At 40.3% G+C, this 26974-nt stretch overlaps 1 protein-coding gene across 24 annotated transcripts in view; it reads right to left on the bottom strand.

Moving 5' to 3' along the window:
* The window catches only part of LOC101951432 (poly(rC)-binding protein 3-like), a 737225-nt gene that overhangs the window by 80852 nt on the left and 629399 nt on the right, over positions 1-26974 (bottom strand). For all 24 annotated transcript variants that reach the window (XM_065584029.1, XM_065584026.1, XM_065584032.1 and 21 more), the window contains one exon: positions 4042-4177. In XM_065584029.1, coding sequence (XP_065440101.1) covers positions 4042-4119 — 78 coding nt within the window. In that variant the 5' untranslated portion in view covers positions 4120-4177. The remainder of the gene's footprint in view (positions 1-4041; positions 4178-26974) is intronic.

Genomic DNA, 26974 nt, shown 5'->3' with positions numbered 1-26974 from the left:
TTATTTACAACTTGAATGCTTAACAAAAATGTTAAGTGTTTTGTCTGGGAATGCTAATTAGAGTGCAGCAATTTTCAGTGATGCCATTACCACAGCAAATCTTAAGAAACCGTGTGGAAGCATATTTCTTGCTCTATTTCAGAGCCACTCACAGCTCTCAGAATGATAACTCTGACATTGATATTAGCATTTTTAAATCACAAAGATGACATCAAAGTAAATGTGAGGGCCTCAGTTTAATATACAAAAATAAATTCTAATTTAATACATTCTTTGCAATACTCAGGTGCAATAGGGCACATTATTAGAGCATACTGTAGTAAAGGGTACACCCATTGTGCCTTGTTAACTGAGGATGTATGGTATATTTCCACTTTAACTTTGAATTTCCTTGCTTTTATGGGTTTAATTTAAACTCTCAGGGCTACATGTTAATTGAAGATTAGATACATAACACCCATTTACTGTTAACTGTAGTTGTGCACCCAATTCACTACGTTCAACATAGAAAATTAACTTCTTCTAATTTCCTTTCTGATTGCTTTATGCTAGTTTAAAAAAACAGTTTAACTAAAATGTCCTGAAAATGACTGATACTTATTGAGTTACATAAACGGCTTGATTCTGAGAGCAGTGTAGCTTTCTGGCGTGATGCAGAAATGCATGTAAGCCAAAAGTAGTTTAACTGAAGCCAATGGGACTAATCACAGGCGTGAAGTTAAACATGTGTTTAAGTGCTGTGCTGGATCACACACATCATTCATTTGCCTTGTACTTCCCATTATAAGACCCTATTTTCAGTTGCTTATAACTTTGCCAATCGTAAACCATTTGGGCTGAAATTTTACATGCCAGGTGCAAGTTTGGCTGAAACTTCCTGAAAATTTTCAGCCAAAATGGTTCTGCGACTTCTAAGGAAAAAGGCTAGGGGAAAAATAGGTAGTTTTGTTCATTACTAAAAAATGCTGGTGACCCTTTCTTTGAAGAGATCTAGGGCCCACATGCTTTGGAGAAGGGAAATGAAATTTGGCAGGTGGTGGCATTCGTGTCAGGGATATATGCCTTTTACTGCCCCTGTGAAAAATCTGCCCACATTTGGCCAAGTTTTAAATCTCTCTGAAAAATCATTTAGCACATGCTCAGTAAAGACTTTGATTTTTAACAGCTAAGATTTCTGAAGACACTGTCCTCACTGAGGATGCTCCAGCCTGTCACAGGTCGGGACTGTGCATTGCATCTTTCTCAGAGAGCTACTGAGCATTTTCCTTCCAGTCCAGGGCTTCATGGCTGAATCTGGACTTTCCCTGTCATGGCTGCTCCAGGCCACAGTTGGGCCAGACACTGGAGCTGAGAGCAGGGAGCCTGTCTCTCAGGGACCCTCAATGACCTCTTGTTGTCACCCAGGCTGCACAGAGGAGGAAGCCATCTGATTTGAATGCGCTTGACCAGGAGGGAGGGAAAGAAGTAGATTTGGATAAGGACTCTGGTCAGACTAGAGCTAGAGGGCAGGAGATGAGAAACTGACTGGGATTGGCTGGACAAAGAGACTGGATATAGGAACCACTGTGGTGTTGGGGTGGAATGGGGGCAGGAAGGAGGTGAGTGAATCTGAGGGGAGTTAATAGAAGAGTCTGTGCCCACTAGAGCACACTCCCCTCCAGAGCTTGGGATGGAAACCAAGTTTCCTGAGTCTCACCATTTTTCTGCTGTCAGCAAAGATCTCTGAAACCCACCGGCAATCTGTCTCATCCCCCTCTTGTGCTGGTCCAAAGAGAGAATAACATCCTACTATTGCTGCCAGTTACGCTGATAACTCAAGTGTCAGAGGTCTGTGTGGTAGATCTAAAGGTTCCAGCCCTGCTGATGATCCATGTGGGTATATGATATCACATGACAGAACATCTGTTCTTCCGTTTTCTTATTTTAAAAGCCTAGAAAATTACACAAACAAACTAACTAAAAAGAAAATTATTAAGGTTGTAAATTCAAGCACTTAGAAGTGTGGAAATGCCAGAACTAAGGTTGTCCATGTAACCTTAATTTGCCCCCCTTCTGCATATGCATCATGATACAGTCTTTAATTACATAACCACATGCTATTTTTTCCACAGGACCCCTGTATCATGTAGTACATAGAGTGGACCACAGTTACTTAATATTTTAATAGAATCATAGAATCGCAGGACTGGAAAGGACCTTGAAAGGTCTTCTAGTCCATTCCCTTGCACTCAAGGCAGGACTAAGTACTATCTAGACCATCCCTGACAGCCTGCTCTTAAAAACCTCCAATGACGGAGATTCCACAACCTCCCTAGGCAATTGATTCTTCTTTGTCTTCACCTTGTTTTTTAATGTGTGGCCCTGCGCTTATTCATTGCGCACTATTCAAACCCTGATTTGAAGACATAATTATTACTTTCCTACTGGGCTTTTCTATGCTGCTCATCGCTACAGTATCTGATTGCTTCACATACACTAATTAATTTATTTCCCCAACAGTTCAGTGAGAGGAGATATTATTATCCCCATTGCACAGATGGGGAACTGAAGCACAGAGATTAAAGCCAAAAGTATCTACTAATTTTGGGTAATTTTCAGAGTACCTAGCATTATAAGCATTTTACAGAATTTATATGTTCAAAGTATTGCTCTCATTGACTTCAGTTACAGCTGTGAGTGCTCTGCACTGCTGCAAATTAGGCCCCAGGATCTTAAGTCAGGCACCCAGAAAATCATTAGTGATTGCCTGTGAAAAGTTTGGTTCAAGTTACTTGTCCAGCATCACATAGGAACTCTGTGGCAGGGGTAGGGATAGGATCCAATTTTCCACTTCAGCATTCAACTGCCTTAACCATGAGACCATCCTTTCCCTTCCTGCAATCCCTTACCTAAGTTCCTACACGTCTTCCAACTTCCTCAACATATGAGTCAAGGATCCTACAGATAACAGCCTCCTTCACTGTGCAACCCTGATTCATCCCCAGAGCAGGTCTATCCTTTGCACTGAAGGAGGCAGGGATCCTGTGGAAAAAATAGGATGTGATCATGTAACTAAAACCTGTATCGTAATGCATATGCACAAAGGGGCTGAGTTAAGATTGCACAGGCAACCTTAATTCTCCCATCTTCTAACTTCTGAGTGCTTGACTTTGCAATCTTAACATTCTTTTAATATAGTTTGTGTGTGTTGTACACAAATCCAGACCTGCACATACATAAATCCAGTTTATATGGGGGCATAAGAGAGTCTGGTATTTGTGTTAGGAGGATATTTTATGGGTTTTGAATGTCTCTATCAGTTATTTTCTGGTATAGGGGGTGGTGAGAAGTACCTGCTGTTTTTTGTTTTAATGTAATTGTATTTTTAATGTAGAACACAGATGCCTAGAGCCCAAGAAAGTATTTTTATGCATTATAAATCAAAAGAAACATTATATATAAGAGCGAGATATTTCCAAAAAATATTTAATCTATATCTATTTTCACTGTTTCCTTGCTAAAGGAGAGCAAATGTCTGCCTGAGGCCAGCACTGTACAGATGCTCCCCAAACATGAAAACACATAAGCTGGTTTTGCCAAATGTTGCCAATAAACATGATCTCAGGGTGAGAACCTGAGAAACAAGTTTTAATTTATAGCAGCACACTTCTGTATTAAGAGACTAACAAAGTATTGGAAACTGGGGTTTGATACTGCTCTCAGTCCCTGAGCTATAGAACTGTGAAGCTGTCACAACACTGATATTGGCACTCTGGCCCCGAATTGGCCTGTTAGAGGCCCTGATTTACACACTTAACCATGTGCGTAAGTGCTGTGCTGAACAGGAATGGAATTAAATATATGCTTAAGTTCAGCATGAGCGGTATCACATTGCTGAATCAGGGACAGGTCTTTGGGCCTTGAGTCAATGGGAATTTTGCTCTTGACTTAAATTTGAGCAGGACCAGGGCCTCTGTAAATGTAACTATCAGACTTTAATGCAACCACAGACACCTAGATAAATAAAAAAGAAAACTGCTGTTACAGTGTTAAGTGCATCACCTTGCCGTGCATGAGAAGACGTATGGTAAGTGTGACATTGAGACCTCCTTCAGTCACTTTTGTGTCCTTCGTGTTCATCCTGGCCTGGTATCTTCAATGCTTGAAAGCAGTTTCTTAGTTTTTTCACTTGGTCAACCTGCAGAAAGAAAGAAAGTATCACTGAATGGCTGAATTTTTTCAAAGCTGAAAATATCACGCTGCACAAACCAATTAACATCCCCCCTTTGATTTTCCCTAGAGTGGCTTAGCTCGTGAAAAGCTCCTTTGATTGTTTTTATTTTTTAAGCGTCTGAGTACTTCATCCTTCATCAAGTAGGTGATAAACTTGCCTTTTGAGCTTTCAAGTTTCTGTTGGCTTCGTGTGCTCTGAAATTGAGAGCAACTCAGTGCAGCAGAACCACAATGACAAATTGAAATATAATATTTCCTTGAACAGCCACATTTGTGTGTGCGTGTGTGTGTGTGAAAAAAATTCCAATTTTTACTTTTAAATGCTCTTATTTTTGTTTGAACTGGGAAATGGAAACACTTACATTCCTTTCCTTTCTCCTCCCAGTCTCCACCCCATTCTTTCTTGCTCCTGCACAACAGAGGATTTTATGGTCCCTACAGATAGTTCAGTTCTAAACATTGAACCCTACCAGCAACAGCAGATGACACATTAGCAAAGACATCTGAGTAGCGAAGAGCCACTTGCTGCAGTAAATCTGGGCACTGTCTGGCTTTGTTTTTGTCTAAGAAGCCCAGAGGTGGTTCCGTCTCTCCAAGGCCAAAGCTCAGCTTCTGCCCCAAGTGAAAGAAGGATGTTTCTTAATCCCTGATGACAAATTGCAGATTTTCAGTCATTCACAAAGTCATAAATATCCTGAAATGCTAATGAAAGCAGCAAGGACAGGCCTTGAAGGGATAAACAAGCATCTATTATGAGTTTATTATTGCAAGGACATTTATCATTACAAATTAAAATAGGGAGGGATGAATGTTACCAGGGACAGGCAATCCTCAAAGTAAAGAAGGCTTAAAGCTTTCTTGGAGACTGTTTAGTGATTTTTGTCCATTTTAGGCCTGTCTTAAAGAAAATTGAATCCTTAGAGTCACATTCAGAGTAGAACATTAGTTTCAGAACAAGGACCAAAAAAAGGCAAATTGTCGCTTCTCTCAAAGATCTGTTAAGGTTCATGTTCATTACTTTGGTATCACTATAATAAGGGGGGGGCTCTAGTGGCTAAAGAACCAGCCCCACCCAGTGTGTTGACATCTCATAGTTTGGCCCAGCTTTGTGGTCCGGCCGGACTTTGCAGTGGCTAACACATTCTGAAGGACACCACTTCACAGGCAGTGGCCCAGTAGCTCAGTCTGAGTCCCACAGGTGCAGAGTCTATGGCTAATGACTGCTTATATATGACCATTGTGGCTCTGGGGACTGAGGTCAGGAGATTCGGTCCTTTCCTTCATGCCTCAGCAGGAGTAGCAGAGGTGTTACGAGGCTATCACAGGGCTGTAGAAAAGTCTGCAACCCAACTATGTGGAAGGGAACGAGAGAGTGTGAATGTGCATGTGAGGATCTATGGAGGGATGCTTTGGGAGCTACAGAAACACCTCGTTCCTACAACTAGTTCTGTGAGACCTAGACACATAGAATAAATGGGTCCCCTCGGTTCCGGGGTCCAACTGTTCCCAGGATCACTTAGCCCAGAATAGAACCAGCACATTTCGGTAAAAGGCTTGCACGTCCCTTCCTGCCATTTAACTTGGACTTGTGACTAGGCCCTGGGAGAGTTCACACTGACCAACAGGAGTATAGTCGAAAATCTGATCATGTCTTTGATACTCTATCAGCCCCTCGTCTAGATTATTATTTTTATTAACACTGCTCATCTCATTACTATCGCATCTCCCAACCTGGAGAAAAATGGAAGAGAGTCCAGTAGAACAAGCTGCCTAAGGCTACTGTGTAGCCTTGAGTAAGTCAGTTTGGCCCAGATCCTCAAAAGGTATTTCAATAGGAGTAAGGTGCCTCGACATCCTTGAGAATGTGGGCCTTTGCAATAGCATATCACTGCAAGCCTCTAATGAATAGAAGCAAGCTTCTAATACTGCCATTTGGCAAAAAGTACCAAAGAAATGCAGAGGTGGACTTTTGCAGAGAGGTGTTGCTATACAGGCGAGTTCAGCAATGTTCTGACTATGGCTGGGTGAAAATGTGCCATCAAAATGTGTGTGGGGGGGTTGGTCAGAAAACAGAAAACCTGAAAATTTTTGTTTTTGGCCAAGTTTTTGTTTTCTGGATTTTAGCAGAAAAGTCAAAAATTTTTGCTGAAAATGCTGACAAACTTGTCCCCTGGCTATTTTTGGCAGGAAAAAAAAATTCCAACCAGCTCTAGTTCTGACACCCAGTACTTAATCTTGTGGAAGCAGAAGAGACATTTGGGTGAGGGCCAGGTGTGAGGAGGAAGGAGCTAGGTAGTGGGAAGAGGGCGGGACGACGAGGGAATGAGTTAAAAAAGGAAACGTCCTTTCCAAGTAGTAAATATATGAAAACATGAATATACTGACACACAGATATGAAGATAGAATGGTGCTTGCATTATTAGGTCATTAACAACGCCTCAGGTGTAGTGAGTCCAGTTACCCAGTAAAGCATATTAACAGCTGACTAAAATAAGCCCAGGAGGTTTTTTTAATTATATGGATCATTCAGTTTGAAAGAGACATTTAAAATGAAACTTATTTTATAATTATTATTCTGTAAAAATAACATTTTTTGTAGGTAACACCATAAATACACCTGAGATTGGGCTTTATGGATGTGGAGAGGTGAGACACTAGCTGGCCTGGGAGGACAGCTGTTCTACATATCACCCCAATCTATCCACCTTTCCAGGTAATTATATGGCCCAACTGCTGTAGTATCAGAGCACGTCCCAAGTATTTAAATATAAAAACTATTTTTCTCTGTCTCTTCTGTCCAAACTCACATGATAAACAGCTTGATTATTTTATAGGGTTTTTGGCTTGTGTACGTGCATGTGTAAAAACTGACCGAGGTAAAGCTAAGTCAAATAAATGAGTTTGCATTTATTTACTTGTACGTGGTGAAGTCCAGGGTTATGCTGCAATCTTGCGGAAGTGAGTTTCATAGTCTAGGCCTAGCTCCTGTGAAAGTTCTGTCTGCCGCACTTTAGAGCCTCTTCCCATTAGTCAATAGTTTCTCATTTCCAGTGGAATTTAGCTGTCACAAGTTCCAGGGTTGTGGAGGTACATGTCAGGTCTCATGTAGCTAAGGCCAGTTGCATGGATGACTGAATATCAAGACAGATACATTGAATTGTTCCCTGTATGCTATGGGGAGCCAATGGGTGATGTGCCCACAGTGACCTTTGCTGCTACGCAGCCTGATCTCTGAGTTTTGTATTCTCTAGAACTTTTGCAGGGTGTGTGGCTTCACTATTAGATATAATGAGTGGCAATAATAAATCCCAGAGATTATAAATACGTGGTTAACCATGGGCAGGCCTGCATGTGAGACTCCAGCAGGACTCCTGAGATGTGTTTATTTTGTGTAGAACACTTCCATTACCGCATGGTAAGAAGTGGAAATTCATCCTCTGAGATAGAAACCTGAGCTCCTATTCCTTATACAGTTTATTCTTACATAGGGGACATTTGGCCCAATAAAAAGGGCCTTTTCTATATATTTTATTCAATATGTGTTTTCTAATTTTACATATAAATGTTATGTGTAGTAAGTACACTTCAACCACTATTTACCATAAATGAGGTGTCTGTTTTTCAACGTGGAATTTCAGTAACTGTTGCTAAACCAATTTGTTAACATTTAAAAATAGATTAACAACAAACAATAAGCCACCAAAATACTACAAAAAGACAAAATAATTCCTGATGTATTCCACTGAATTACTCTAGGCCACAGAATTAACTACATGCTGAAAAGGCAGCACCAGCCAACAAATGTAGAGAGGTTAGAAATTCATACAGCATACAATCCAGTGAGGAAGGCAAGATCCTACCACAAGGGAACTGATGGCAATCTGTCAAAGGCCCTCTTTCTGGGGCATAATGGTCACGCTTGCTTGAAGCAAGGATGTATAGGGAATTCTCTGAGAGAAAAGAAAGGACAGGATATCGCCCACAGCAGTACAATCGTACCAGCTGCAAATATGGCTGTTTCCTGTAAAGACTTCATCACTCACAGGAATAAAAAATACTCACTATGTTTCAGTGCCATTTCAGATCATCATAACAGCTGCTTTAAAATAACACTTACAGGATTAATATTTCAGTTCTCACTCACCAGCTCTCTTGTAATAAGTGAAATCTTTGGTATTGTAAGAACATTTTAGTCAACCAGAGGACTATGCAGTGAACAAGTTCCCAGAGCTTTGTTTCAAACCAGATTTAAAAAAAAAGCATGATAGATGACTTTTTTATGGACAGTCAATACTCAAAGTAAAGAGCCAAATGCTTGCCAAGATTTTAGCCACTCTAATCAATATCTCCAGGACTGATTTAAACCAGCAGAATCTTTAAAATGCAAAAGCAAGTTTGTCACCTAATTGATGAAGTGCTCAAAAGCTCAGAAAAATCAAATATTATATTTATTAATGACTTCAAAGTCAAGCTCTAAAATGAAAACAATTTATCTCGTTTTACTGGTGAGAAGCTAGTGCTAGATGTAAACTTGCCCGTTTGCTAATTATGTGTAGCTGGGATACTCAAGGAAAAGCACTACAGAATTCTTAAATAAAAACTGTTGATTGCTTTTACACAGCTGTTGACTGAAATACCATCTGGTGCCAAATTCTATTCACCTTATCCACTTGATAGACCCAGTGAAGTAAGGAATTGATCCCTGAACCACCTTACCGGTTCCATGGCACCCTGCTTTGTTTAGGATATAACATCACAACTCACATAACAGAAAAATGTGGCATCTGACAGTGACTTTACTCCAGTATGATCGATTTCTGAAATCACTGGGGCAGATTCTCTGCTGCATCCAACTTGCTAAGCATAACACTATAGTGCTGCAAAAACTACATTTGGTTTTCCCTGCACATCTATTATACATCCTCTGTTTTAAAGGTGTTGCTGTAAAAATGCAGAAGCTTGGCACTAAAAGATTAATACATGGGAGTGAATTTCCTGTACCAGATTAAAAACACAATCCATTTAAAGGTATTTAAATTCTGCAGGCCAAATTGTGACCTCTGCTGCCCCATGTAACCCCACTGACTTTAATAGCATTCCATATGGGTGACCAAAACCAGAATTTGGTCCGATAACCAAGGGCAAGATGGGGATAGTGGGAAGTAGAAAGCCAAGTTAGAGGAGCCTGCCCTCACCTATCATTCCCTGCTCAGGACTAACGACAGCACGATCCTTTGGCTCCTCTGAAGACTTCTGAAGAGTGGGTAACTAACGATATTTTGCAATGAGGAAATATCTAGTGACTACTGCAGAGATCAGCATTACTCTGGTGTTACTTAACATCTTCATCAGTGATCTGGAAAAGGGTGCTAGCAGCACATTAGTGAAATTTGCTGATTATACTAAATTAGAATGTTTTGCAAACCTGAGCAAAGGCAAGGCAATAATACAAAAGGAGACACGGAGATGAGAAATATGGGCAGAAATCAACAGTAAGAGATTCATCCTGAAGAAATGCAGGCTTATACATGGGGGGAAAAATTATTTGTACCAGTGGGACAGAGAAACCTGGAAAGCGGTCATGCCATAAGAGACCTAGGTATGGGTACGTGGACAACAAATTAGGGGTTGAGATGTCATATCATGAAGCGGAGATAATAATAGGTCCTCTCTATAGGGCTCAGATGCACTTGTTCCTGGAATACTATGTTTAGTTCTGGGTACCCCATTACCAGACAGACTGAAACACTGGAGTGAGTTCACAGGAAAGCAATAAAATATAATCAGGGGGAGACTGATGTATTTGAAAAATTATGAAGCCAAATATGCGTAGCTTGGTTAAGGAACAAAATAAGGAGACACATAACAGACTACAAATGTTGAAAAACACACACCTGGGATGGAGAGGAATTCATTGGGGTCGTACAACAGGGTTGGTTGACGTGGGAAGAGGTAATAACTAGGAGTTATAGGAAGCAATTAAACGGAAAGTTTAGGCTGAATTTCTGGAAAAAACTTCGGACACTGAAATCTCCTAAGGTGAATAATCTCCAAAAAGCGACAAAGAGTCCTGTGGCACCTTATAGACTAACAGACGTATTGGAGCATAAGTTTTTGTGGGTGAATACCCACTTCGTCACATGCCACATGCCACTACATGCATCTGATGAAGTGGGTATTCACCCATGAAAGCTTATGCTACAGTACATCTGTTAGTCTATAAGGTGCCACAGGACTCTTTGTCAGTTTTTACAGATCCAGACTAACATGGCTACCCCTCTGATACATAATATTCTCCAAGGTGAAGTGGCAAAAGCCCCATCACTTGGGAATTAACTGGATCCAGCGCTATAGGGGCCGGATCCAATGCCCAGTGAAGTCAACATTAGCTTTTGACTTCAAGAAGATTGGTTCAGGCTCTAAATGAGATGAGAGCTGGTCAGGAACCAGAATTTCCATTTCATTAAGAAATCTATGTTTTGTTCCGTATTGGTATGAAATGTCAAATTTCAAAATATCCCACAAGATACAACTTTGGAACATTTTTGAACATTTTTTTGTTTTGGGTCAATCCAAGTGCTTTTGTTTTGACAAAGTTGAAATGTTCTATTTTGATTTTGTCTTATCATAAAATATAAAATAATATTTCAAAACAAAAAATCATTACAAAATGAAAATGAAACATTACAATAAGGTTGGACCATATCAAAAATACTTTGTTTTGAGTTTTTAAAAGGAAATATTATCAAAATTTACACATTCCCGCAGAACATTTTTATTTTGACAAATTGGCTTTTTCTAATGGGAAAAGGTTCCATTGGAAAATTTTCAACCAGCTCTAATAGGGACTAATCTTGTGTTGGCAGGGAAATGGATTTAGATGAGCTAATGAGGTTTTGTTCATCTTTATTTTCTAGGCCTTTTTAGATTTCCTGGCTTTTTTCCATTTTTGTCAGAACCTTAACATTATCTTTACTTAGGAGTTTTTTTTTTTTTTTTTGTCAGTGAATAAGTTAACTTGGTAGGGAAAAAAGGTCATACAGTATTCAAGAAGACACAATACTTGTTTTCTTTTTCTTTTTTTTAGTACTCTGTATTGAAATCTGAAAAGCCCCATTTCACATTCTGCACTCTGCAATTGCACATGTAATAATAGGACACACTGGCCTTTGATACAATTCTCTTCAGGGAACAAAAGCTTCCTTTGGCAAAACTACAGCCACTGCTTGTTGTAGGTTACACATGTCTTTCCAGTCAAGCATGATTAATAACTGTTTTAAAAAAATGCTCATGACCCATGGCAAGTATTCTTTCAACTATAATACCAGCATTATAGGCTCTGAATCTCAGTAATTTTAAAATGTGCTTCTACAATGGAACTATAATTTAATTACTTTTTCTGCAGCCTGTTCCATTTTGTTTCATCACTTTGATTGCACCATGTGCCTGGCAGCTTATGGAAGGCTGCATCTGCCTCCAGGATTATTTCACTGGCTGATTTAGACATCTGTTTCTGAAAATGACTTTATTTGCAATGGCATAAAGAATAATCAGACTTGTTTAATCCAGATAAATTGGGGGAGAGAGAGAGAAAGAGTTGGAGGGAAAAAAGGGACAGAGAGAAGAGAGAGAAAACAAATCTCTACCAAACACTGCAGAGGATGTCAAAATAATCTGAGCTGCTCCTGTGGTTCTGAAAAAGAGGTTATCTGATGGATATGATACATGAAAATATGAGTCACTAAGTCAGTTCCTTTTACTGTTTGGGTGGAGCTTGCAGATGGGATACATAATACATTGTAGCACAAGCTGCATCCGTTTAATGTAATTTTCATCCCGAAGAACTACATTTGCAACACCATCCTCTGAGACCATAAAGCAATTTGCAATGATCAGTAACACTAGATAAAAATTTCTATATTACATCAGCTAAATTCAAGAACCACTGTGGCTGATATTTCTCAAAATGCTGCTGTAATAACGTCTATTGCAAACAGCATTATGTTGTACACTGCAGAGCAGAAAGTTTAATACTAATTTTAAAGGGCAGTTACCAAGCATGTGCCAGAGCACCTGTAGATTAGAAAGGCAGGCGCAGGACATGCATGGTACAACTTTTCACAAGCCAATCTGCAACCTAAGTAATATGAATGACCATTTGGGGATTTCAGTTTATATTATTGCTGTAGAAGTTGCCAGTTAACATTCCATGCAAATTATAATTCATATTTTTCAAAGTTCTTCAAAAAGACAAATATTGTAACTGCTCCCAGTCAGTGCACATATTAATTTTGCCACTCTCCATTAGATGAGAAGAAGGAAATATACATCGGTTAAGTATGAAAAGGCCCTAGGAATGCAGTTTCCATGCAATGAAAGGAGAATATGTGTCAAACATGCCACTGAACTGCTTTCAGAGGACAGGGTCATTGAGATTCAAAATGGTGGTCTTGGTAGTCAACAAAGATGACATTACAAAAAAAATGCCTCTCAGTTTCACAGCTGAACCACTTATTAACCCTCTCTTTCAACTGCTTAAAGTTTATCTATCATTGTAGCTCCTTCCCTCTCTAGACCCCTTGTCTTCATTCTTTTAAGCTGCGACCATGCTGCAATTGAAGCTGTGTCTGCAATGGCCAGGCTGCAATGGTCATCACCAGCCAGTTTGGACAGAAGTATTTTTCTGGGAATTGTTACTGTCTGTCCTCCCGGGCAGTTAGACAAACTATTCTTACATCAGGATGTAGCACCGCTCTCAGGAAATAAAATATCCCTTTCCCCAAAGGTAACAGAAAGGGTGCTTACAAGCAATAACTGTGTATAAAGACAGTTGTTGATACAATGGTTTCCACTGTAGCATGGGCAGGGGCTTGACTGGCTGTCTTGAGCGTGAGGTGTTTTCTCCCTCACTGTACATAGCCAAGGATAAATCCTGCTCACCTGACTCATGCAAGCAGTCCCATTAAATTCAGTGGAACTTTGCTCAGGAATCCCAAGGGTCTTCCCAGCACTTAGGTCTTCCAGGTGCGATTACATATGCTGTTTCCCCAGTAGAAGTGAAGAGCAAAGGGTTGGCAGCAAAATTCTTTCAACTCTTCTATTTCACTGCATTGCCTTTCCTGAGCAAAACTACTTCAGGTGTGTACAGAAATGTACATACACCTCTACCCCGATATAATGCCACCCCATATAACACGAATTCGGATATAACGCGGTAAAGCAGTGCTCCGGGTGGGCGGGGCTGCGCACTCCAGTGGATCAAAGCAAGTTCAATATAACGTGGTATCACCTGTAACGCGATAAGATTTTTTGGCTCCCAAGGACAGCGTTATATCAAGGTAGAGGTGTACTTCCAAGGCTTAAAGATTCCACGTTACTAATCTACTTATAGGCAGAAAAAGATGCTAAACTCCTCTGGCAGCCTGCGTCTTTAGTACTTCGGCAAGCATAACAGCCTACATTTGAAAGAGTCAAACAGAAAGGTAGCTGCTGCATTTGAAGTTAAGGAAAGGGAAAATAATCCTGCTGTGTTGGTCCTATTGAGGAACTATTCAAAATATGGGGATGAAGGGTCATATCTCTCCTCCACATATATCTGCAATAACACTTTAAATTAAATGTATGAAATATGCACATAAGATTTAGTAAGAAATATTGTATATTAAGTAAATACAAACCGAGGAACTGTTTCAGGAAAGCACTTACTCACACGCTTACTGCTTGCATCCCATTATTATTAATAATATAATAATAATAATTAATAATTAGTGGAGTAGTAGTATTACCATAGCACTTAGGAGCTCCAGTCATGGACTAAGACCCCATTGTGCTACAAGGTGTGTACAAACACATAACAAAAAAGACGGCCCCTACCCCAAGGAGCTTCCAATCTAGTATAAGACAAGAGAGAACAGATGGATACAGACAGAGCAACTGTGGAGTACAATGAAATAGTGAGACAATATTGGTCAGCATGATAGACGGTGGTTACAGCACACCAGCAGCTTAACCACTGTCAACAGGACTTAAGCATGTGCTTTAAATTCTGCCCTGGAGAGGGATGCTTTTCAGAATCGGGGTCTGGTTGCGAAAAATGTTAATTATTCATAATGATATTTTATTATTTATTTCCAATAGCACCCACTGTGGTCCAGTGATACAATTTCTAAACATAAATGAAGGCACAGTCCCTGCTTCAAGGAGTCTATAATGTAGGGTAGGGGTAATGGTTGTATAAATAAAGTTAATCAAAGCTACTGAGGTGAGTAGTACTGTGCTCTATGGCTTGAGTATAAACTAAAGCAAAGAGATTTATAACAGTTTGGTTAACTAGCTTTTATCCCCTTATTTTCATTTGCCTCTGCATGATTTGCCTGAGACTGGTGGCAGAGGTGCTTAATTATGTGTCACAGCTACTTTTGTTATATTTTGGACTCATCCACAACCACCATAGGAAGCAAAGAAAAAAAGTAATAAAAGGGATACAGAATCCTACCTACCCTCTCTCAAGTAGTATGAAGGGAAGAAAAGACGGGGAGGGACGCTGAATGATATTATAAGGCAACCGATGAAAGGAAATACTTGAATACACAACCCAATTAACCTGTGCAAATCACTATAATCTCCATCACAAGATATTATTGAGGCAAAGAATTTAGCAGGATTAAAAAATAATTATCTATTTCTATGGAGAAGAATACCATTCACATTTAGATTTCAAATAGCTAAGATAACCATTTATATGGGATATCAACTCTCAGATATCAGGACTTGGGGCTTGGTAATTAATGGGACTGCTTGGGTATTTAAAGTTAGACATATGCTTAAGTACCTTGCTATATCGGGGACGGAATCACTAACCACCTAGCAGAAATGGCCCCATTGGCATGTTATTGCATAACTGTTCTATATATGAGGACTTCATACATGCCTCTGAAGTATCTGGTACTGGCTGTCTAGATGGACTATTGGTCTGATGTGGTATGGAAATTCCTATGTCCCTAGGATATAGTTTGAGAAAGCCTATTTGGAGAAGCAATCAAACGTTTAGATCTTATTTTAGTTGAATCTCATGAACCTGGGATGAAGATCTGAGGCTTTCCATAGCAGAGAAAGAAGGGATGATGTAGAGCCTCAAGCAGAATGATAAAGGAATCGTGGGTGAGATCTGAGTCAAACCAGGCCAGGAGAGTACTGGAGAAAATGGCTTTTTTCCTAAAGCATTCAGCGAGGATAAAGGCTCTGATTGAGTAAGGTACCTAAGCGTGTGTCTAACTTGTAGCAAGTAAATAGCCTCACTGATTTCAGATCAAGAGTGACTACAGGGCTCTGGGAGTACGGGTGAAGGAGTTTGAAGCGCAGGTGGTATTCTCTTCTATTCTTCCTGTCAAAGGTAGGGGCCCGGGCAGAGACAGATGCATCATGGAGGTGAATGCCTGGCTGCGAAGATGGTGTCACCAGGAGGGATTTGGCTTCCTCGACCACAGGATGCTATTCGAGGAAGGACTGCTAGGCAGAGATGGCGTTCATCTTTCGAGGAAGGGAAAGACCCTATTTGGACACAGACTGGCTAACCTAATGAGGAGGGCTTTAAACTAGGTTCGACGGGGACAGGTGAGCAAAGCCCACAGGTAAGTGGGGAACATGGAGACCTGGGAGATGGGTCAGAAACAAGAGGGAGTGTGGGCTATAATGGCAGAGAGAAAGGAGGGTCAGGGCAAAACTGGGAGGCAAGATCAAACCAGTATCTTAGATGCCTATATACAAATGCGAGAAGTATGGGTAATAAGCAGGAAGAACTGGAAGTGCTAATAAATAGATACAACTATGACATTGTTGGCATCACTGAAACTTGGTGGGATAATACACATGATTGGAATGTTGGTGTGGATGGGTACAGTTTGCTCAGGAAGGATAGACAGGAAAAAAAGGGAGGAGGTGTTGCCTTATATATTAAAAATGTACACACTTGGACTGAGGTGGAGATGGACATAGGAGACGGAAGTGTTGAGAGTCACTGGGTTAGGCTAAAAGGGGTAAAAAAGGGAGATGTCATGCTAGGAGTCTATTACAGGCCACCTAACCAGGTGGAAGAGGTGGATGAGGCTTTTTTTAAACAACTAACAAAATCATCCAAAGCCCAAGATTTGGTGGTGATGGGGGACTTCAACTATCCAAATATATGTTGGGAAAATAACACAGCGGGGCACAGACTATCCAACAAATTCTTGGACTGCATTGCAGACAACTTTTTATTTCAGAAGGTTGAAAAATCTACTGGGGGGAAGCTGTTCTAGACTTGATTTTAACAAATAGGGAGGAACTCATTGAGAATTTGAAAGTAGAAGGCAGCTTGGGTGAAAGTGATCATGAAATCATAGAGTTTGCAATTCTAAGGAAGGGTAGAAGGGAGTACAGCAAAATAGAGACAATGGATTTCAGGAAGGCAGATTTTGGTAAGCTCACAGAGCTGATAGGTAAAGTTCCATGGAAATCAAGACTGAGGGGAAAAACAACTGAGGAAGGTTGGCAGTTTTTCAAAGGGACACTATTAAAGGCCCAAAAGCAAGCTATTCCGCTGGTTAGGAAATGTGGCAAAAGACCACCTTGGCTTAACCACGAGATCTTGCATGATCTAAAAAATAAAAAGGAGTCACATAAAAAATGGAAACTAGGACAGATTACAAAGGATGAATATAGGCAGACAACACAGGAATGCAGGGGCAAGATTAGAAAGGCAAAGGCACAAAATGAGCTCAAACTAGCTACAGGAATAAAGGGAAACAAGAAGACTTTTTATCAATACATTAGAAGCAAGAGGAAGACCAAAGACAGAGTAGGCCCACTGCTCAGTGAAAAGGGAGAAACAGTAACAGGAAACTTGGAAATGGCAGAGATGCTTAATGACTTCTTTGTTTCGGTCTTCACTGAGAAGTTTGAAGGAATGCCTAACATAGTGAATGCTAATGGGAAGGGGGTAGGTTTAGCAGATAAAATAAAAAAAGAACAAGTTAAAAATCACTTAGAAAAGTTAGATGCCTGCAAGTCACCAGGGCCTGATGAAATGCATCCTAGAATACTCAAGGAGCTAATAGAGGAGGTATCTGAGCCTCTAGCTATTATCTTTGGAAAATCATGGGAGACAGGAGAGATTCTAGAAGACTGGAAAAGGGCAAATATGGTGCCCATTTATAAAAAGGGAAATAAAAACAACCCAGGAAACTACAGACCAGTTAGTTTAACTTCTGTGCCAGGGAAGATAATGGAGCAAGTAATTAAGGAAATCATCTGTAAACACTTGGAAGGTGGTAAGGTGATAAGGAATAGCCAGCATGGATTTGTATAGAACAAATCGTGTCAAACCAATCTGATAGCTTTCTTTGATAGGATAACGAGTCTTGTGGATAAGGGAGAAGCGGTGGATGTGGTATACCTAGACTTTAGTAAGGCATTTGATACGGTCTCGCATGATATTCTTATCGATAAACTAGGCAAATACAGTTTAGATGGGGCTACTATAAGGTGGGTGCATAACTGGCTGGATAACCGTACTCAGAAAGTTGTTATTAATGGTTCCCAATCCTGCTGGAAAGGCATAACAAGTGGGATTCTGCAGGGATCTGTTTTGGGACCGGCTCTGTTCAATATCTTCATTAACGACTTAGATATTGGCATAGAAAGTACGCTTATTAAGTTTGCAGATGATACCAAACTGTGAGGGATTGCAACTGCTTTGGAGGACAGGGTCATAATTCAAAATGATCTGGACAAATTGGAGAAATGGTCTGAGGTAAACAGGATGAAGTTTAACAAAGACAAATGCAAAGTGCTCCACTTAGGAAGGAAAAATCAGTTTCACACATACAGAACGGGAAGAGACTGTCTAGGAAGGAGTACGGCAGAAAGGGATCTAGGGGTTATAGTGGACCACAAGCTAAATATGAGTCAACAGTGCGATGCTGTTGCAAAAAAAGCAAACATGATTCTGAGATGTATTAACAGGTGTGTTGTGAGCAAGACACGAGAAGTCATTCTTCCGCTCTACTCTGCGCTCGTTAGGCCTCAACTGGAGTATTGTGTCCAGTTCTGGGCACTGCATTTCAAGAAGGATGTGGAGAAATTGGAGAGGGTCCAGAGAAGAGCAACAAGAATGATTAAAGGTCTTGAGAACATGACCTATGAAGGAAGGCTGAAAGAATTGGGCTTGTTTAGTTTGGAAAAGAGAAGACTGAGAGGGGACATGATAGCAGTTTTCAGGTATCTAAAAGGGTGTCATAAGAAGGAGGGAGAAAACTTGTTCATCTTAGCCTCTAAGGATAGAACAAGAAGCAATGGGCTTAAATTGCAGCAAGGGAGGTTTAGGTTGGACATTAGGAAAAAGTTCCTAACTGTCAGGGTGGTTAAACACTGGAATAAATTGCCTAGGGAGGTTGGGGAATCTCCATCTCTGGAGATATTTAAGAGTAGATTAGATAAATGTCTATCAGGGATGGTCTAGACAGTATTTGGTCCTGCCATGAGGGCAGGGGACTGGATTCGATGACATCTTGAGGTCCCTTCCAGTCCTAGAATCTGTGAATCTATGAATTTTCAGACCAATTGACTTCAATGTGACCACTCATATGCTTAAACGTTAGGCACATGCTTAGATAACTCGCTGAACAGATGCCAGTGTCTTCGATAACTTTGAAGAAGAAGAGAGATAAAGCAGAATAAGAAGAGAGAGAGAGCCATGGTCGAAGAGACAAGGAATGAGTCATTAAGTACATGGAGCTGGGTAGTTTCAGAGTGAGTGAAAAAGCCAAATTGGAAATAGTTAAGGCGTTATGCACGGAGATGTAGCCAGAGAAAATCATTTTTTCCAGAAGCTTTCTGAGTACGGGGGAAACTATCATGTAGCAGAGGGATAGTAGCTAGCAAACCACATGTCAAGGCAAGGTTTTTCCTACAGGAGGTGATAAAAGAAACACTGAGTGAAATAGGGAAAGATACAGTGGCTATGGAATGATTGATATAAGAGGAAAGTGCAGAGAGCCAGGAGATGATCATTCAAGTTATTGATGATAAGAATCTGGGATTGTATAGGTCATATATCAATATTAAAAATAAAGCATGCTCAGTTTTTCACCACAAAACCACTATTTTCGAAGTGTTTAGAATTCTGGAGACAGCATATGAACATGTACACATTTGATTTATTTATGCTTGATTTAGCCATCTTGTACTATACTGGGTCTTTGATTCGAGGAAGGGAATTGGTTTGAAACGTCAAATAACAGGTTTGGATAAATTAGGACTAATCAGTTGGGTTCCAATGGTTATTTACAATGAATGCTGAATGTAATGGATAGATCCATGCCTGGATATAGCTACTGTTCACTTCAAGCAGGGAAACACAACTATAGAAAGAAAATGATCAGTGTGGGAAGTTGCATAGTGCTCTGTTGAATTAATTTAAATATTCTGTTCTTTATTATTGTAAATGTGTGAAAACCATATTAGCATGCAGGTTTACACATAAACACATACAAAATCGCAACATGGTAGTGATAGGTGGAGTAATGCTATTTATTTTTACAAGTTTGGGATGACACCAAAATAGTGCAAACAGGATTAAAGCTATGTGTTTATGTTAAAAAACAAATGAGTCAGTGATTCCACACTTCCCCTGTTTATTTTGATATTTGTACCACAAAGGAAGAGGATCTTCCCTACCAGACTGTAATAACTTTGAAGAAGAGTATTTTAGGAGCTTGAGCTATTGGGTAGCATCCTTTTCATTTCCTTCATTCTTTAAAGGACTAGTATATAAAAGATGCAGCTATCACACAGGACATCACAGTAGCTTTATGATTCTTATCTACAGCTATCAAGTATCTTCCAATACGGCATTGTTAATACAGTGGCATGCTAGTCACAACATATCAGAATACACTTACATACTGTTCTTGCTAATGCAAATTCCATGTGTAATTATTCATGGACTACTCACCTGCTTAAAGTTAACCACATGCTTATCAGTTTCGGAGACTGAAGCCAGAGTGCTCAGCACCTTGCAGGATTAAGCCCATAGCACAATGACAGGCAGAACTGCAAGAACACAAACTGTGAAGTACCTTTTCAGCTGGACTCAGGCCTGGCCTCCCTGTTTGTGGGTGGAATTTACCCTTGTAAAGTTTGCTCCTGCATTTTTGCACCCACAAAATGGACTTTGGGGGCACATCTGAACGGTCCTACTTCTGATTACATGGGTAGTTAGAAATCCAGCTGCTCAGATCTGTAACTGCCTTTGAATGGAGGACAACTGAGTGTGGCACAGATTTGGTAGGTGCAAACTGCACCTGTAAATGGGAGACCAGCCTTCCAAAAATCTAGGGGTGAGCCAGCAATTTCATAATTGTTTTTTAGTATTCTACATGTAAACATTCTTTCTTATGTTCCTTAACTACATGTTGGCGTGTAGGGCTGCTAGTGAATTTCTGTAGGATGAGAAGGTGAGAAAGAGTCCTTGATACAGGAAAGGAATTATAGAGATACCCCCAAATTTGCACGTTAAATGCTTCCTTGCTGTTTCCCTCATTTTCCAGTGTTGTACAGCAGAAAGGAGGAGGAGTAAACTATTTTCAAGAATTTTCTGAGTTTTGCCAATAGTTTGGAAGAGGCTTCAAGTCCTTTACAATTTCACATTGCAACAGATTTGGAGTCATTTGGTGGCTAATGGCAAAATCTAGGAAAAAAGACAGATGGATTGAAAGTGCTGAACCTAATCTAGGGTTAATTTTGTTTACCAGTGGAATATAAATCCTGTGGGAGCGTGAGGATCTTGGGCAAGAACTATCTAGGTAATTTGTTATTGTGGTTAGGCCAATAAAAAATATATCATTGCTTTTCAGAATATTTCTTTAGAGATGAAGTTTTTGAATGCAGCATAATACCCAAGTACACCACTACCTCGATATAATGCGACCCGATATAACACAAATTCGGATATAACACGGTAAAGCAGTGCTCCAGGGGGAGAGGGGAGCTGCGCACTCCGGTGGATCAAAGCAAGTTCAATATAACGTGGTTACACCAATAATGCGGTAAGATTTTTTGGCTCCCGAGGACAGCGTTATATCGAGGTAGAGGTGTATTCATGCTTGTCCTGCAAAGAGAGAGAGAGAGTGAGTGAGTGTGTGCGCATGCAATAGAGAGTGTGTGTGTGTAAGTAAACCTGGGGAAAAGCTTAATGGCTGCTGAACTTCCTCTTTTCCCTAGCCACATCCCCATATTCCCTTCACTCTCAGCCATGTGGAGAGAAGAGGAGAGGCCACTCTTTGGATTTGGAAGAGGAGTTGTATACCAGCAAGCTCACGTGAACCAAGTGTGATGACACAGCAGATGTGTCTGAAGTATTTAGACCTATTGTATTACAATGTAAACCAAAATAAATTGAAATCCAGTTCTCTGAGGCAATGAGGCTTGCTAAACCCTATATGACAAATTCAGTGTCTGAAATCAGTCAAGCAGAGTGAATAGCAGGAAAATATTTACCTTGCTATAAGACATGGATGAATAATTGATTTTTTTTGGTTCAGTGGCAGAAAAAAAAAAGATTCAGGTTGAACCAAATCTGAAATTTTTCAGAACGGTCAGTGAATTGACAACATCTGTCTTGGTCTGTTCTAGAGTAGGGTTCAAACCCAGGTCTTCCCATATGCCAGGTGAGTGCCCTACTTGCTGGGCTAATAGTTATAAAGGGATGGGGCTCTTCTTCCCATTTTGTGAAGGGCTGAAACTGTGTGTGTCAAATTCACAAATAGTTTTGGGTCGATGGAAACGTCATATTTTGGTGAATAAACTGTCTGAACATTTACCACCCAGCTCTAGCTGCTGTGTTTGAAACCTAACGTGAATTTAGAGTCAGCCTTGTTTGCAACCCTTTCATACTCCATGGACGTTTGAGCACACCAGCTTTATTAGACTTGCTCCCAGGGAATCTTACACTTGAGTAGTCACTGAGGTAGGAGTTTGGGCTGAGTAAGATCTTCAGAACTGGGCCGATTAATCATCTCTTTCGTCCTAAGACATATGCATAGTCAAAAAAGGTACTGCAAATTATGAAGTTATTTATTACATTATTGTCATATGGATAGGCCTGATCCTGCAAAACTTCATTCAGCAGAGTAGTCCTTCCTAATTTGAGATCAGGTCTACACTACAGACTTCTGCCAGTATAGCCGGGTCAGTCAGGGATATGCCAAAGTGTGATCCCTGACCAATGCAGCTGTGCTCGTGGAAGCCCGTAGAGTAGATGTAGTTATATCAGCAAAACTCTCTTTTTGCTGGTATAAGTTACAGCCGCAATAGGAGTGCTTTGATGGTATAGTACAGTATTTGCTAGTGTAGACATGCCTGAGTAGTTCTCTTAATTTTAGTTGACTATTCATGTGATTAAAGGTTTGCAAGACTGGTTCATAATACAGTTTTACCATGTAGTTTGAGATAATACCTTGGGCTACAGAAGGTGAGCAGCCGTTTACATCCTTACTAGAGGAGAACAGTTGGTTTTATGCAAGTCAGTATTTCAAATAAATTAAATTAGGAGGTTTCTGTGGGCCTTTTGTTCTTCATATGGAAAATGTTAATCCATTTATTTTGGCACATTTCCTTCACTTTGTGATATTTTATTGCAACACATGTTTTGAAAGAAATGTACAACTCACCATATGTTGACACTTAACCATATTAAATGCAACATCTTAAAATAATGAATATGAACTCTAGAGCTGGTTGAACCATTAGTTTTGAATGGCCCATTTGACATAGTTAGTCTTTTTTCCTGTTTGTGAATTGTGAACAGAGCATGCTACTTTTTTAATTTGTCTTTCTAAACTGATCAAGAAATAGATTTTACAAACATACCTGGCTATGGATTGACACTAAATTGTTCATAGTGAGTATGACTAGACACCATACTGATTAGACTATATACTGAATTTTTTAATTCAGGCTTTATCACATGGTATTATTTTTGTTCCCTGATTGTATAACTTAATATTTGTAAAATAATTCTTCCCAGAACGACTGTCACAACATCAGTTGCATTTCTTCATTACATTAATTTCTGCTACAAGCCTGAAATTCACTGTTTGAGAACCTTTCCATGAATAAAATTATGGTTCATAAGCAGCATCTAATAAAGGGATATGACAGGTCCAATCAAAACTGATTTACTAATTCAACAAAACTGTGAACAGGTGGGTTGTTTTAAAAAAAATTTTTTACCAGCTCTACTTAACACTAATATTGAAATTCATCATTGGTATAACTCCACTGCTGGGCTGTAAGCCATGGCGGGGCTAGTGGGACAGCCACCCAGGGCACAAAGCTGTGGGGGCAGAAAAATAGGGTGGAAAAATGATGAAAAAAATGGTAGGGGGCGCAAATATGTTTGCTCGCCCCCGGCGCTAAAATGCCTAGTTATGGCTCTGCTCCGTTGACATCAGTTCCATTGATATCAACTTCTCTGATCATCAGGAAATGCAAATGTCAAGTTTCTCATAATGGACTTTGACAAGCAAACTGCATATATGTAGTATATTAAGTTATTACTTAAGCTGTAAAATGTATACTTTAATATATACGGTGATGTTATTGACATGGATTGTGACTGTATAAATCATTGTTGCAACCAGGGTCCTATGGTTGCACCAGCTCTTGTACAGAGGAGGTCAAGTGGAGTGTCTATGGAAAGGTTGTATTTTACTGGTTATGATTATGCTGTCTATATGTGTGTATCATTTTTGCATTTGAAGTTATGAATATTGGCTATGTACTTGTATTTCAATGCGTTTGATTAAGTAGCCTCAGTGAAGCATTTGGTCAGCTTCTTGAGAAAGGACTATTCTCAGTAAGTGCCCAGTCAAGAAACACTTAACTGACAATGGACTTTGGGAGATGCCAATCTACATCTGAGCTTTTCTGGGAACATTCAAACTAACATGTAAACAATGGTGTCGGCCTGCAAAGAGTGGAATCATTCGTGGACATGTGACTTGCCCAGGTGGCTACAAACTCCATCTTGTTGCTGTGATTTCGCACAGAAGAACAAAGGGGTTTCCACCCACAAGAGAGAGAATATAAAAGGCCCTGGAAACCCCTCCATTTTGTCTTCAGATGGCCTCTCCAACCCCAAGAGATGCTTGAAAGAAACTGGAACAAAGGACAGTAACTACAGGGGTGTGAATGATTGCTGGACCTAGACTAGGAAGGAGTCCAGTCTGTGAAAGAAGCTTATTGGAACATCTCTGGGGGCGAGATTTTATCTGTAATCAGTTTCTTACTGTATTAAGCTTAGACTTGTGTGTTTTATTTTGCTTGGTAACTTACTTTGTTCTGTCTGTTATTACTTGGAACCACTTAAATCCTACTTTTTATACTTAATAAAATCACTTTTTGCTTATTAATTAACCCAGAGTAAGTAATTAATACCTGGGGGAGCAAAAAGCTGTGCATATCTCTCTATCAGCGTTATAGAGGACGGACAATTTATGAGTTTACCCTCTATAAGCTTTATACAGAGTAAAACGGATTTATTTGGGGTTTGGATCCCATTGGGAGCTGGGTGTCTGGGTGATGGAGATAAGGTAATCTGCTAAGTGGTTTTCAGTTAAGTCTGGCATGTCTGGCTCAACAAGGCAGGGTTCTGGAGGCCCAAACTGGCAGAGAAAATGGGCTCAGAGTTAGTCTCAGCACATCAGGTGACAGTCCCAAGGGGATCTCTGTGACCGAACCCATCACATATACAAAAAGCTCAAATACTTTCTTGCTTGTATTGGGGTCAATGGATTTTGTCCTCTTCAATGGGAAGTGCACCCCAGCAGCTGGTGGCTGAATTAGATCATTATTTGGGCTCAAGTATTTGCATAATTACTATTTGCAATTTTGCTGAGTTAACATTGCCATATAAGCCTCAATACTTATATTTACCAACTTAGTGTTTTAGGGGCCAATCCTGCTCCCAACTGAAGTCAAAGGGAGCTTTGACTATCCAAGGAATGAATAATCAGACTCAACAAATTAACGAGGCATATTCTGGCTGTCCCTCTTGAGAGGACCAGAAGACTGAGCCCAAGGGGAAAGAAGAGGTGAAGGCAGTTTTCAGTCACCTTTCTGGTACTCAGATTATGGGCTGCTGCAGGAGCTGGAATGGTGGATGTTACAGCAGCTCCAGGGCCTGTTCTAATTTATGGCAGCCTCCCTATGGCTGCTTAGGGGCATCACCATAGCCCAGATTCTCTACAGTATTGAGTGTTACAGGCACATACCATCTGCCAGGTCTGCAAAGGGTGGAGAGGCAGGATAGGGCCTATGTTGCTCCTGTGCCCAAGGAATTCTCCAGGGCCTGTTGTTCTCCACCATGGCCCTTATACATTGCTGTGGCAGCACAAAGAGCCCTGGAGGAGCCAGCATCAGCCCCAATCTCCCTACTCCCCTAACTAAAACTCAGAGTGCGTTCAGCGTGGGGAACAGAGTACTTGCCTTACAGTTATCTTTCTGCAAATTAAAACAAACATCGGTGTTCCCTTAAAGTTTCAGACATTTGCTTTCCAGCTTCCTAAAAGCTCTTTAAAAAGAAGAGAGCAGCCAACATTCCTGTGAACTGAAAAGTTGGGATATGCCAGTGATGGATGTGACTCAATGCCTTTGTCTATGCAGGACCCAGTCCTTTACTATTGAAGTCAGTGGGTATTTTGCCATTGCTTTCAGTAGGAGCAGGATTAGACTATATCCCAATACAGCAAGGATCATACACCAAGGGCTTCAGTAGTACAAGTTCCCAACTGGGCTCTGTCCTGCCCTCACTCCTACCGTGAAGGAACCACTTCTAGGCATAAGAGGGTCATTAACTCTCCATGCCCATTTAGTTCTCAGTCTCTCTGCTGAGAGCAAGGTTGCCAATTTATATCACTTGTGGCTGTGATAAGGACTGTGAAAAGGACCCTTTCCCACTAGAATCCAGATTGAGATGTGTTTCATATAGTGCATCAAACAGTCATCAAAAGGTAAGAAAATTTCTGACTGCCAAACAGTCTTAATTCCAGCTCTGTATCCTCTTAACAATCCCAGGAGCCAGCCAAATGCTCATTTCACAATGTTAACAAATAAATTAGAATTGAAGGGTCACGGTCATGTATTTGACAAATAATTTTAATTTTGGTTGCAATACTCTCTGAGAAGCCTGAAGATTCTGCAGGGCCATACCCCCTGTGAAGTCACTTCCACCTGGGCAAAATGGTTGTAAACCACTTCCAAATCAGAATAGCAGCATTTCACACTCACTGGTTTAAATGACTGCACAAAATGGAAGGCTGTAAAGAAACTGGTTTTTTGTCCTTCTCCATTTGGCAAGGCTTAAATGTTTCCCTTCTGTTTCTTATGGAGCACAAGCCAAATTGGTATCTCCTTGCTGTCTATGATGCCAGCTCAGTCCTGGGAATGAACAGTTCATTTGAACTCCATCTGCTGGATGGATGGCTGAATGTGCAGCAACAAAACAAGAATAGTGGTGACTCATTACTATTGCTGTCTTTGCCAGTCTCAGAGATAGCATAGTAGTATTTATCACTGAGAAGAGATTCCTTACCAAACACAAACATTTGTAAGGAATGTCAAATTTGGGAGCTAAATTACCTGACATTTTTTCCTTAATAATCTCTTTATCAAGTTTTTTTAATTGGGTGCATGCAATGTTTGTTAACATTTTTCAGGGATCTAC

This window comes from Chrysemys picta, chromosome 2 (genome assembly GCF_011386835.1).
Source record: "Chrysemys picta bellii isolate R12L10 chromosome 2, ASM1138683v2, whole genome shotgun sequence".
Taxonomy (NCBI): Eukaryota; Metazoa; Chordata; order Testudines; family Emydidae; genus Chrysemys; species Chrysemys picta.
The sequence above is the reverse complement of the archived record's forward strand: the minus strand, read 5'-3'. Positions and strand labels throughout refer to the sequence as shown.